Here is a 14,967-nt window from a genome sequence, read left to right as displayed (position 1 = left end):
AAAGATCATGTGACACTGAAAACTAGAGTTCAGCTTTGCCATCACAGACTTCCTTCAAAAACTTTTTAAACAGTAATGTGTGTGATAGCTTTGAGTCATGATCTGATTAAAATATGTCAGCAAATGATTATATAATATTATTATTGTATATTATATATTGTTGTAAATTATATTGTGATATTTTTATGGTGCTTTTTCTGGAGCTTGGCATGTAAAATCCCACATCCACTTTTGTTTTTCTTGTGAGGAAAATCTACCTAAGGACTTTCTGCTCTTTTGTGTTTTAGATAAGCAAGACACTATTACAGAGTTTGCATGGCATGGTGGTGAATAAATTTTTCCCTTTAATATCTTTCAGTGTTTTTCTCACCATACTTTCGTCAGTAGCATGATATAATTCTTTGTTATCGCTGATAAAAACTATTTGTCAACAAACATTTCTGTCAGTATAATTCGTTGACGAGATTACTGCTGATTAGACCCACCGATGAGTTCTGAATAGCGGAATAAAGGCGAACGATTCCTCTCGCTGAATATATCTCTCTACCGTGTCTCCTCCTGGTTTCACAGGCCATTGTGTTCAGAAAAGAAAACCACTTGTGAGTCGTATGCAGTCAGACTACCTTTCCCTGACCTGGAGCGAGCGCTTCCTTAGAGGGAAATTATTTCTGCTCTCGTAGTCCTAAATACTTAAAGGTCCATCAACCGGGACCTCCAGCCAGTCGGGTGCGGTGTAATAAACCAGACGGACGCGGGGAGGACAAAAGCGGCCACGTTATGGCTTCCGCCCCCTCCCTGCGATGAAATGGATTCACACCATTTCAGCCTCAATGGGCCCTTGTGGATCTAAATGTCTGTTTTGAAATATGGAATACAAACTCTGTCAGGATTGACAATGTCTCTCTGCCAGCGGGCTGTAAACAGACCGCAGGTGAAAAGGGGACGGTAATGTCGAAATGAACCCCAAGACTAACTATAGACGCAGTGGAACGGACCCCCTTTGGGCTTTGGGTGCACCTTGAGTGGATAACTGCTCTTTATGTACTTTTCAATGAAAATACATTGGATTGGTTGATGATGGTGGAAGGCTTGCCACTGGGTCTTCTGATGCAGTGTTACCACACGCTGTCAATTTTTCTTAGCGGCGGGGGGGAGGCTGTCGTTTCGCTCTCTGTCTTACTGTCATCACCTCCTCCTCTCCCTCTCTTCTTCACTTCGGTCTCTTTTCTCTTTTTCAGGCAGCGGCTTTTGGCCCTGTTATGGCTGCAGCCCATTTGTGGGCAGTTAGAGCGCTTTGTCGAAAGTAAGAGAAGCCCGCTCTGAAAATATCTCTCTCTCGCTCCATCACCCGCTCTTATTTTGTCTCAATTTCTCGCTATCTCCCTGGGTCCCTCATTTGATGGTCTCTTTAGTAGCTGCTCCCACTTTTTTCTTCCAGTTATTTTATTTTCCCTTTCTCTGTCTCTCTGCCGTTCTGTCACTCCCGCCCTTCCTCTCTCTCTTGCGCTCCTGTGGACCCTAAACCCTCCTCCCCTCCACCAGTGAGCGGTAATGACAGACATTTGTTTAATCCAGGCAGTGGGAAATGAGATTAGAGAGAGGAGAGGAGAGCTTACTGCACTATCTCCCACACTGTGCCCACAGGCTCCAACTGCATGATGAAGGAAGAGAGAAAAGACGGGGCAGGCGGAGAGAGAAAGGGACTGTGAGATGCAGAAATAAGACTGAATATGCATGTATGTGCAATCGTTTACTGACTGTGGGCTCTAAACATACATCACTTTGAGCACAAACTCATCACTGTGATGAAGAAAATGAGATGACGATCAACTGTAGCAAACAATTTAACCTTGGGGATATCCCCTCCTGTTCAACCATTCCCTCATGATCTGGGAAATGATCATTGTATTTTAAGAGTTTTGTTTTGCTTGGTAGATTGTGTAAAAAACTGTTTTAAGTTGCTTTAAGTGGTAATCGCAGATTCACAGGGCCCGGGACAAAAAAAAAAAAAAGAGTAAGCTGTAAGTGTGCCTAGTGCCTATTTAACATCTGCCTTTTAGCAAATTAGTTAGGACTAATGGACAAAATGTCTCATGATAAATATTCATGAGCAATTTTGTATTAATGGTGATGTTAAATTATGTATATGCATTTTATATAAATTTAAAGCTTACTGTAAGCTTAGAGTTTATTTACATTGACAGTCCATTTTTATGCTTAAAGCAAAAAAAAAGGGAGGGGGTAAAGAATGATAAATAAAATGTATTTGAAAAAATAACAAGAACAACAACAATAATAATTATAATGATTAGTGCTACCTTATATAAAATATCTTTACACTATAGTTTTTTGTTGTAGAAGAATTTTACAATTATTACATTGATTTTTTACATTTTATTTATTTTTTGAAAACTATACAACAACATCGATTAATTGTTTAATTTTTAATGTGTTGATTACCAACCTTAGTTATTTTATATTTATAAGTAGCGTAACAGTTGTGGCGCAGTGAATGAATATAAAATAATACTTTACTTGATAGGTGCCTTATAAACACAACAGTGTTACAGTAAGATATATGACTCCAATTTTTAATGTTTTGTCAGAACAGCAGGCAACGAGTGAAAAACTATTCAACGATTATGTATAACAAAATCTGCTGATGAAGCTGTTGGCCCCCTACTAGCCCTTGGAGTTCTTTCACTGTTGGTAGTCAAGAGTATTTGTGTTACGCTGTGTGTAAATGCACTGTTTACCTCCTTTCCTCCTGAGCTCATTCTTTTCTGACATAGCTACCAAAGTACCTTTCAAACAGATGCATTTTCATCTTTTCATCTCTCTATTCTTGAAAAGCACGTAGTGCACTGCATTAAATAGAATCTGCCTCAGTCTGTGCTGCTTTGGTGATTTTAGACCTTTTTTTCCTGTTTGTTACATTTGTGTGTGCATATTTGTGTGCTACACTGGCTCAAAAACTGTGTCTGACTACCCTTCATTTCTAATTAGTCAACGATACTGTTACAGCTCTATCACCTGCCAATCACAGCGCACTCCCTCACCCGAATTCTGATCACACACACCTGCACATCGTTTGGCCACTAATCACCTCTGCCATATAAACACACACCTCACAACACTTCATTGTCCGGTCTCGTTCATACGAAGAGGACTGCTTATGATACCAGTGTGTTCCCCAGTCTGTCTGCTTTGGAGTCCAGTCACAGAAACTACCTGTGTGAGGTGTGTGTTCTGCCCTTGGTCCTGGAATTCCTGTCACGACAAAGACCCCCAAGTTACTTTCTCATCCCACCCAAACTGGTTTATTGAATTACTCTCTCACCATGTCCAGATTCAACGACTCTGTTGTCTTTCAATCAATACCTGTTATTCCACTAACATCTCTGTTTGAGTCCTGTTTCCGCAACAGATACGCACATAACACTCTAATAAAAACAAACACTCACTCAACAAGTGAGCATGTATCAAAACGAGGGAAAATATTTTGCTGTGATGCTAAAATGTGTTGATGTGCTGTATGCACATCAAAACATAAAAATATTTTCTCATTCCCTTGCTTTTCTATACTGGTCACCCATCAACACTGATGCAAGAAAATGTATCTCTTATCTCATGTTTTTCTTAGATTGTGAAAACTGCATTAAGGGATTTGGGAGCGTAATATTGCATTCATAGATGAAACTTAATAACACGAGGCTCAGTTGATTTACTCATAAATATTGTTCATCAGCAGTTTCTTACTCAAAAAAAAAAGAAAAGAAAAAAGAGTAATATCTTACCAGCATTGCATTAATTTGCTCCTGACAAAGCAGGCATATTATGAGCATCTTAGCTTTGCAAGAATTTATGCTTACTTTCATCCAAAAATCAGCGAGCCATATGGTCAGACGTCTATGTTCTCTTAATTTGCAGAAGTTATTGAAACCAAAAGTCTGGATCAGCACCAGTAGTGTCTAGTTATGCCTTTGTGCTGAGAATCACAAAGTCAAGTTTGACCATAAGGCTTTTAATAGTATAGTCTCTTTGCAGCTTACCGATTAAAACAGGTTATTACAGGTTGTGATGCAGTACTTCAGTGCTAATTAGCTTTAAATGCGAAAGCATTTGGTGTTATGATGGACTACAGCAGATTTTAATACGCAATACAGAGTAACTGCTGCATTGGCACGTACAACCCCAATTTATAGTTTAGAATGTAGAATAAAGTTTTGTACTGTCAGAAACTTTTTACCAATGTGGCACCGTACATGTGGCATTGTGATCATTTTTCACCTTCATTTCTGCTTGCCGGAATGACTCCTCACCTCTCTGTAATTTCATAAATTTGCAGTCCTTTTTGAACCCTCTGTTCCTGTAGCTAATACTGTGCTTTTGCACTGTGATGTGGCAATTTAATCCTTTTATAAATGGAATACTTCAGGTCCCTATCTTCCTTTTTTTTTCAACACTGCTTTAAGGTTCATGTGAACACTTTGGGACCCTGAAAAAACTCACCTGCGCCTCTTCCCATTTAATTTTTCAAGAGACTAAATGCATTTATAGAAGACATGACCAGTTGATCAAGAGTAATTCTGCTTTCTGAAAATTCTAGTTGTTTATGTTTGCTAGAATATTTTAGTGTTCTGAATTTTTTGCATACTCAGCTTGTTAATTGTGTAATGTAGATGTATGCTGTATACAATAATACAAAAGGCTTCTTTAGCAGCAATTATTAAAATGATTTCTGAAGGATCACGTGACTTTGAAGACTGGAGTAATGGCTGCTGAAAATTACCATCACAAGAAATAAACTACATTTAATTTAGTTTATTTATTCATTTTTTAAGAAAAGTTACTTTAAACTGTATAACTATTTTACAATATTCCAGTTTTTACTGTATTTTTGATCAAATAAATGCAGCTTTGATGAGCATAAGATACTACTTTAGAAAACTTTAAAAATCTTACTGATCCCAAGCTTTTGAACAGTAGTGTATATATAATCATTCCATTTGGTAATATTAGTTAAAAACATTAGTTAACATTAGGCCTAAACAATGAACAGTTAACAGTTATTTTTTTTTACATATAAAGTATTGTTAATTCAATTATGTACAGTATATATGCCTGTCTGAAAATGTAGCGTTTCAGTGTTCCTGTTACACATCTCCAGCATTTTAGTATTACACTTTTCCAATGGTGTTTTTCAGTTCTATTCCTTTAGCTGTGTTGTAAATGGTGTATCTTCCTTTGTTTAGCAACAACAGGTATAACAAGCCATGTGCCGTCTTATCACAGCATTCTACTGTATCATCTAAAGTGCTAGTTCTGTACTTTAGTATTTTGCTGGAGTATCAGCACCGGCCCAGTGCATCCCTTCAATGTGTGGGACGAGGTGAGAGTCCAGCTGGGGAAATTACAGAACCAGCCGCTGATTGAACCACTGATGGAGACCATTTGAGCCTCAGTGCTGCAGCAGGAAATTGAATTACCCTCACAATCTGTTTGTGCTGTACGTGCATCCCTCTGTTGTTCCGTTACCTCTGCCATGTGTGTGTGTCTGTTCGTGGAGACTGTTTTCGATTACCTCGCTGAATGTGTGAAATCCTCCTGATCTGCTCTATAGTTGCACACGGCCGGATTTAACCATGTCACACCTACAGGATATTACCTCTTTTATGGTGTCACATGACTGTAAAAGGCTGCGCCCACAACTGGGAAAGGTTTAGAGATATGAGATAATGCCTGAAGGCTCTAGACCTACTGAGCCTAGTTATTAGATTGAAAGTTATATTCTTTGGTCACTTTGGACTTCCATCTTCACATTATCCATACTAAAGATAGATTCTCAAAATCATACTCTGCTGGGTGTACTTCACAGCATAGATAACATAAACCCTACCATGGTGAAAAGCACAAATTGCGATTCACGAGGAGAACTGGTGCTGGTTAGGCTAGTTAAGAAGCCCGATGCATCTAACACCGTGTCTACACCAGATGCAACAGTTGTCGTATCGCGCCGCAACAGCTAAAGTCTGTCTTCACTGGACGCAACAAAGCGACCGTTGAAAATCATTTGAAATTTGTGTCTATACATCATAAATAAAATGCGGCAGAAGTTTACTGTCGGGGATTTGTCGTGTCGCGCTGCACCGCACCGCATCCAGTGTAGACAGCATCACTGATTATAATGAGTTCTATAGTATTTTGTTGCACCACGCTGCTCGCATCCGTTGTAGACACGGTGTTATAAGGCTATGTCTACATTAATCCAGATACATTTGAAAACATCTGAGTGTCCACACTAGCATTTTCAAATGTTTTGTGACCGTAATGTAACCATCCCTTCAGCGGCCATTATTTCTGGCATTAGCATAACATGTCTTCTATGGCCATTTATTTCTTACAGGTCAACTACTTTAAAGTATATTACTGGCTTAATGCTGTTGCACATAAATAATTAGTAATAGACTAAAGCAAATTACAAAAGCAAACATGCTGTGTTTTACACTCTGACTTTGGCATGTATCCAGTTAACATATTTGTGGCTGAATATGACAAAATACATTATCCAAATTGGAATAAACAGGATCCAAACACGTGCTGATGTGAGAGATGTGAGTTCAAATCCAGCCCATTTGGCTCTTTTCTCCCCATGTCTCCTATCAGTACAGTGACAATAAACAATAAAACTATATGTGTGTGTGTTCCAGCGCTGGTTAAGCTCAAATAATGCAAATAGTTCTTCGGAATTATGTTTATTTTCGCCGTCACAGATTCTGATACCATAAATCCTCAGCAGTGCACTTCTGTTTATTTAAGCAATCAAGAACGTTTTACTTCATTGTTATTCTGCACGCAACCCATTAGTAATAATTAATCAAAACAAACAAATGGCAGAAAACAATAAAGTCCATTGTTGTTTTTCATAATCAGACAACTAATTAATTTGTATGAAGCCAACTTTCTGGCTTTCTCTCCAACAAGGAGAAAGACATGGATGGAAATTTGTACTTCTCACAACGCTCACTCCAATTAATACAGAAATCCATGTGGAACGGAATATTGTTTGTTGCCATTTGCGCAATGAATAATTCATGTTTTTGTTGTGGGAGTGTTTTGTTGCTAGATACATTTCTTTGCATCGTCTTCTGTCTCATTTTGTTTCCCTCTGCTTGGTTTAACAAGACCCAACAGAATTGTGCATTACTTCTGCACTTGAAATGAAAATTTTGTACATTTGCTTGTTCATTAGTACTATTTTAATTCCAATGGCTGGGTATTGTTATAAGAATGTGTTCAGTAATGCGTTGCGGAGGATCTTCAGAGACCTCACGGGTTCTGTCATGTTGCTACAAAACCCGAGTGGGGAGATGTAAAGAAGAACTTGCATGGTTCTGCACGGTTCATAGGAAACATTCACAATGGCTTTAGATTGGGTATTTTTTTCTGTGCGCAGACAGTGACCGAAAACACTGTTGAACAAGAAACGGAGTAATCTGTATTTTCAGAGAGAAATAAATTGCGATGACCTTTCCATTTCAAAGATGTATGAGAGAACGTGTGTATAGTCATCCAGCAAGAGTGATTTAAACACATAACAGGAACGTGTGACTCAAAGCAGCTGACAGTGTATATACAGGAAAGGCTGAGTGGGTCTTTGGAATGCTGCAAATGTTTTGTACAATTATTTTCTTCAGGCAGATGCTGCTTAATTGAACCTAAATGTGTGCCTGCATCTCGGATGAATCATCGGTGGAGGAGAGTTTCTTATTTCATTATTCAAATTAAAAGAGTATTTATTTTTAAGATTTCTTTCAGGGTAGGAGCAAGTTTCTTGATGTTTTACAGTTGGCTAACTTTGCCCTGTACGTGCTGGGAGTCTGAAATCGTAACAGTGATTGTTAGTCATCTCCCGGTGAGCGCTACAAGGTTTAGGCATGGGCGAGAGTTCAGACACAGCGCTAGAGTCTGTATCCATGCCAAAATGTCCAGATTGTGTGCCAATGAGTCTGCGTGAAGCCTTGGGGAGGAGAGAGGACCTGCTTGAATTCGCAGCAGTGGGGGATGAGATACAGAATAAATGAGAAATTGTTATTCATGTAGAATAAAGGAACATTGTTCGGAAGACCTACAGCACTTGGATTTTTTGTGATTTTCCCCAAGCAGAAGTTTTGAAACTTGGATTGCATACTCGCAGATGAAGGAACGCATGAACTTGGAGACAAAACTGTATTTCAACAAGAAGAAGATACAGTCAGTTGAGCTGGCTCGTTGAAAAATTGAATTTGCCTTTCCTCATTTCGCGTAGACAGCGAAGTGGAACTCCTGAAATGTAAAACAACAAAAGGAAAACCTTGGAAGAGGTGTTTGAATGTTCAAGAGCAGGGTTATTCTCAGCTGTTAGCATGATATCCTTAAGCATAATGACACATGCAAGAGTGCTGTTAATATTGGCTGTGATTAGGCAATACTTACTGGGGTAATAAACATTTTTGACACAATGTTGACAGTTGCATTGTGTAGTTTGCTTTTTTTTACCAGAAATGGTTCCAGACAAAACCAAAGCAGAATCAAGTGCTGTGACTCATGCTAGTGGTCTATTGTTATTGTTTATTTCCTTTTATAAATAATCAAATGAATGATTATTTGATTCATACAGACGTTCACATTTCCTTCCTGAATGAATCAGTGTTTATGACTGAATTGGCTGAATGAAATGACTCACTCATACAGAAAGTGGCTTCATTTGTTCATTAAAGGATTAGTTCACTTTTAAAAAAACTTTTGCTGATAATTTACTCATCCCCATGTCATCCAAGATGTCCATGTCTTTCTTTATTCAGTCGAAAAGAAATTAAGGTTTTTGATGAAAACATTTCTCCATAAAATGGACTTCATTGGGACCCAAACGGTTCAAGGTCCAAATGACAGTTTCAGTGCAGCTTCAAAGGGCTTTAAACGATACCAGACGATGAATAAGGGTTTTATCTAGCGAAACGATCGGTCATTTAAAAAATAAATAAAAAAGTTTGTTTTATAAGCACAAATTCTCGCCTTGCTCTGTTCTGTGATGCGCGTTCGTGACGTCACGTAATACGCAATTACGTGGAAAAGGTCACGGTTGACTTAGGCAGAAGTACCGAGTCAGTGTTTACAAATGTGCGGAAGGAGGACCATATACACATATTCAAATGTCTTTGTGTCAGTTTATCGTTTAAAATGCCCATTTCGTGTGCGTATCCTGGGTGTTTTAATATTAAAACGTCTACTGACTCGGTACTTCCACCTACCTCAACCGTGACCTTTTCAACGTCATTGCGTATTACGTGACGTCACGAACGCGCATCACAGTACAGAGCAAGGCGAGCATTTGTGCTTATAAAACTTAAACTTTTTAATTTATTTTTGAAATGACCGATCGTTTCGCTAGATAAGACCCTTATTCATCGTCTGGTATCGTTTAAAGCCCTTTGAAGCTGCACTGAAACTGTCATTTGGACCTTGAACCGTTTGGGTCCCAATGAAGTCAATTTTATGGAGAAATGTTTTCATCAAAAACCTTAATTTCTTTTCGACTGAAGAAAGAAAGACATGGACATCTTGGATGACATGGGGGTGAGTAAATTATCAGCAAAAGTTTTTTTAAAAGTGAACTAATCCTTTAATGAATCAGTATATTTGAACAAATTGGCTGATGATGTAAATGACTCATTCCAGTCATTTACGATGTCAATATGAAAGAATCGGTTAAACGGGAGATTGGATGATTCACTCATTTTTACAATCAATTAATTCTCTTTTTTAATGAATTGGTTGAATAAACAATTCAATAGCTCACTTATATTTACAGGCAACTGAATGAAATAGTGTTTTTTTTTTTAACATTAATGATGAATGATTCAAATGACGCAGTTACCCATCTATAATAGCATTTGTCTCTGCTGTCGTGGTGTCTTAATATGTTATGTTAAACCCTATGTGTATGCGTATTGTCAAAGTTTGGTGTACTGAATCCTGTTGATTATTTGCTCATATCTGAGTTGTGTATAAAAGTCGGATTCATTTTCTAAACGTCTCTCTGTTTTCTCTCACTTGTAGATACCCTGCTGTCATCTGGCCATGGTGAGTACTTGAGAAATATGTTCGCGGATACAGCACTGCATGACTCTGAAAGTGCCAGATCTCAAATGTGATTACTGTTTTTCAGTGTTGGTCTGCAAGCACGCGTGACTCCATCCAAATGGAGCATCGCTGCGGCAGCAGATGTGCATCTTTTTTTCTGAAATTCACTTAGCATACTTTCAGGTCTGTTGGCTGACACGGAGAACCCAATCTTTGTTAGTGATTACTGAAGACTCACCTCTGCTCCCTCGGTTCTGTTCTGAGTTTCAGAGCTGGCACATTTTCCCAGCATGCTCGTTCAATCATTCTCGACTCACTTTGGTCAATCACCCCTCGTGGTTCTATTGTTCGGTTCACACGCGCTCGGTCTGGCTGTTTGTCAAAGATGAGGCGCTTGCCCTGGGAGTCTCTGTGTAGACAGACCTCTTTTTCATGTACATTTGACTCAGCGGGGGGGGCAAGCTTTGTGTGTGTTTTTGCTATTGAATTTATGCTGTTATATATTCTCAAATTGCCTCCCATTTTTGGCCAAATGGAGCGCTGGAGGTACTGTGCATGTGCTGGCTATAATGGACTGCGTGACCAGCATATAGTCCACCTGCAGAGTTGCTAGGGCCACTGGAAAATAACACCTGTGCTGTCCATTTCTGCATCCTTTCGGAGATGGAGAGCAAGAGCGAGATCAGAAAGGGGTGAAAAAAGCCTTGCAGAGTCTGCGCTTAAAGGGCAGTCCTGTCCTGAACTCGAGCTGTATATGTTTTGCACTCAAAGCACACTTGCCCACAATGCTTTGTGGAAACTAGACATGGAACTGGGTCCGTTTTTTCCGTTTACTCTGCACTTTGCACGAGCATAGGATATGTGCAGGCCAGCAGGGTCTATAATTCCAGGCCAGCACATTTTACTTTCTTTGCCAGTGCTCTTTTGTCAGACGGTAAGCTGGTACAAATAGTGTGCTTCAAGATTTCTGCAAATGCACCATAATGGATAATAATAAGGCTAATGCAAGCATTTGAATAGCTTGAAAAGTGTGTTTAAAAAAAACTCTCTGTGGACCAGAGAGTTTCTTTATTTTAGTATGTAATGCATTTTTACTGTGTTTGTGTGGTGTTAGTGTAAACAAAGCAAAGGGCCATATGGTCAAAGCGATGTAGAAAGATGTTGACGACATCATCCTGACAACAGTAATGGTGACGGTCACTGTTTAGACAGCAGGCATTACTCCTCTGGCTGCTTTACACAAATGTGTTCACACAAACACGCGCACATACTCTATCCTCCTGTACAGAGCCATGAGTGTGACTCAAAGTGGCTAGGCCTGAGCTGGGTGTATATGTGTTTACAAGGATTTATGTTTTTATATACACACGTATACTGCAAATATTCATATGCGTGGCTGTATTTAGAGGGATACATATGAGCACACTGGCCCTGCCTACATGCATAAAGGAAGGGCCCAAATTTAGGTCAAGAGAATAGGCTCTGCTAGTACATAAATATACACAACTATGTGTTTAAATTATGTTAATAAATAGCAATTGGGGCAGAAACTTAAAATGGGTTTGGGCAAATAAATAAATTCAGTACTGTTTTTTTTTTTTTGCATTAAAATAATAAAAACTGAGTAAATTTATAATATTACAAAATACTTCTATTCATATAAAATTAATTGATTAATTAATTAAGGATCCTATAAACATTTAAGAAGAAATGTTGCTTGAGAATCAAATTTGTATGTTAGAATTTAGCATGTTTTCTGACAACTGGAGTAATGGCTGTTAAAAATTAAGCTTTGCATTACATAAATAAAATAAATTTTTCAAAATGTTTTAAAATTGAAAACAGTCATTTTAAATTGTAGTAACATTGCTCATTATTATTTATAGCTTTTATTTAACCCAAAACCATAAGAGACTTTTAAAAGCATCAACAAAATCTTACTGGCCTAAAGGTTTTGAAAGGTAGTGTATATTTAATTGCACAAATACTTTACATAAAAACACAACCTAAAATAATTATCTTAATTAAAATATAGATGTGGCACTGGATTCAGTTTTTAATATCATCATTTAATTTAATAAATTACTGAACACTCGTCTGATCTTTTTGTGTCTTTATTGTTCTTGTTTACATCTGATCGACACATGCTCTCTTTCAGTGTAGTTTACTTGATAAGAGTTTTTGCATTTAATATCATGAATTTCAAGACCGCAGCTGAGCGCCTGTATCACCTATAGGACATGATGACTCTGCTTTTCTCCATTCTGTCACAGAGGGAGTTTTGGTTCCTTGCCGCTGTTGCCTCTGGCTTGTTCAGTTGGGGACACTTAATTTCTAGCGATTATCGTCAATTTGATTTCACAGATACTATTTAAACTAAACTGAGCTAGACAATGACATCACTGAATTCAATAATGAAATGCCTTTAACTGAAAATTGAGTGTTTAATCTTATTATTATACATTACTGACACTCTATCCTCCAATTTGATACTGTTAAGTGCTTTGACACAATCTGTATTGTTAAAAGCGCTATATAAATAAAGGTGACTTGACTTGTATAGACAAAAACTAAATTCTTCATATGGGTGTTTCTGCTGAATGTTGCTCTCATTCTCTCTGTCTCTCTCCTCACTGCCTCCATCTATTCTTCAGTATGAATACCGGTTGATGGCTTAAACTAAAGAAATGAAAGCAGCAAAGGGGGCGAGTGTAAGAGAGATGGAGGAATGAAGATGAAAGAGTGAATGAAGGAGAACTCTGTGTCCTTGGCCTTTGTGTGGGTCTGGCTGCACTCTGCGGTTTTGATGACAGAACGCTTTACGGCTGTCAGCTTATGCGCACTTCGCTACCCAAGAATTTTTTTTTTTTTTTTTTTTTTTACAAATTTCAGTTTGTCCTTTCATTACCATTTTTCTTATTTTATCTGTAGTGGTTTGTTTGGGTTAGTTTTTTTAACCCACTGATAGTATTGTAAGATAAGACATATACAGTGTATGTGTGTGTCTGTCTGTCTGTCTGTCTATCTATCTATCTAATTATTTTTTTTTTACAATGACAACTTGCAGATGGTTGCTAAGCTTGCCTAGCAATGGACTACTCATAAAAAATAATCAAAGAAATTGCAAAGCACAATATGGTGGTTGAAAGTCACTAAAATATCAGTAAAAGGATGCATTTTTTATGTTTTTTTTCAGTATTTTTTACATTTAATATGATATACAAGTATGAATAAAATATAAAAAAATACTATAATTATTGATTTCATATTTTTAATATTGAGCACAATTCATATTTCCTTTTTGACAGATTTGAAACATCATTATATTATTATTTTATTATTATTATTATTAAATTAATATTGAGAAAAATGGCAATTTAAAGTAACTGTTTTCTATTTTAATTTATTTAAAAACTTTCAATAGTCTTCAGTGTCACATTGTCCTTCAGAAATCGTTCTAATATGCCACATTATCAGTTTTGTGCTGCTTAATGTTTTTGTGGAAAATGTGACAGTTTTTTTAGGGTCGTTTGATGAATAGAAATTAAAAAGGACAATCTTTATTTAAACATATTTGATAAAAAAAAAAAAAATGACCCCAGACTTTTGAATGGTAGTGTTAATAGAAGTATCTGCACAAGAAGCATTGCCAATATTGCCTCCAAATGGCTTGCCTTGACTCTGTTGTGTTTCCCCTCCACTGCAAATTCTTTCCATCCATTTTTCTTCTTTTGTCTCTCTCGTTCTCTCTAGCCCCTCACTCTTTCGCAGTTTAATTGGCGCTACCTGAGGTAGGCCTAGGTGTAATTGTTATAGTAGAAAGTGCCTTGGTCGGCTGGTTTTAAAGCCTTTTATCTGTAATCTCCCGATTGATTATGCTTTTTTCTGCCAGCCGAGCAAATTGTTCAAACCCATCAGGTGCATGGCAGGGAAAAAACAGCAAAAGAGGAGCTTCAGCTGTGCAACAGCCAAATCATAGAGCACATCGGCTAGAACATCAACATTTACTGACAGACAACACAATGCTGCTTTTTAGTTTACACACACAGACAAATGAAACACAGATGTCTTCCTCGCTCCCTGTGTCACTGAGGGTTAAAAATGAAAAAAAAGGGGAAGATTAAAAAAAGTGTGTAATTTGTAATTTAGAAAGAAAAAATAAAGAAGGAAGTGTTTTTTGTCTAACTGTTAGCATGCAATTTATCAAAACATTATTTAGGCTGCAATGGATTGCAGTGAATGATTTCTACAGCGTTACTGCAATTCTGCAGGCAGCTTCACAGTCCACCCAGCTTGATCAATATCTTATTCGGCGCGGTTGTATTTTTAATACAATACAGTAATGAATGCCACCACCCAGGGGACTTGGCGTAGCCTCTTATTCTGCATATCTGTCTCAAATGGGCCCTCCTGTTAGCCTGTCATGATGTTAAAAAAATGCCATGGTAGGAAATGCATTAGTCTTGAGTATTAGATTTTAATACAGCGCTAAGGAGCGAATAAGAGGAACTTAATAGCTGAGGTTAATGTGGGTGTGATCCAAAACCAGTTGACAGAAATGAAGATGGATAGCTAGAAATATACTGTTCATAGTAGTATGCCGGGTAAAATCCCACCTCTCCGTTGGGTTTTCACTTTCCTTCTGTTTCTCTCTCGCACGCTTTCTCTCTCGCCATCTTCCCAGGAGAGCCATATCTGTCCTGCTAATAGGACCACCATTGGAGTGGCTCTCTAGTAGTCATGCAGCGAGGTGAAACGTCCAATTTGGCTGCCGCTGGTGGGAGCAGTGTCCAGACCCATGCCATCATGTTGGCATTTTGGGATAGAGATGCTGGTTGTAGATTG

At 38.0% G+C, this 14,967-nt stretch overlaps 1 protein-coding gene across 2 annotated transcripts in view; it reads left to right on the top strand.

Moving 5' to 3' along the window:
- The window catches only part of cdh4 (cadherin 4, type 1, R-cadherin (retinal)), a gene marked incomplete at its 5' end in the record, with an annotated part of 231,956 nt that overhangs the window by 102,527 nt on the left and 114,462 nt on the right, over positions 1 to 14,967 (top strand). For both annotated transcript variants that reach the window (XM_079396513.1, XM_079396514.1), the window contains one exon: positions 10,099 to 10,122. In XM_079396513.1, the coding sequence (XP_079252639.1) occupies positions 10,099 to 10,122 (24 nt within the window). The remainder of the gene's footprint in view (positions 1 to 10,098; positions 10,123 to 14,967) is intronic.

Source organism: Barbus barbus (assembly GCF_936440315.1).
Source record: "Barbus barbus genome assembly, chromosome: 37".
Lineage (NCBI taxonomy): Eukaryota > Metazoa > Chordata > Actinopteri > Cypriniformes > Cyprinidae > Barbus > Barbus barbus.
The sequence above is the reverse complement of the archived record's forward strand: the minus strand, read 5'-3'. Positions and strand labels throughout refer to the sequence as shown.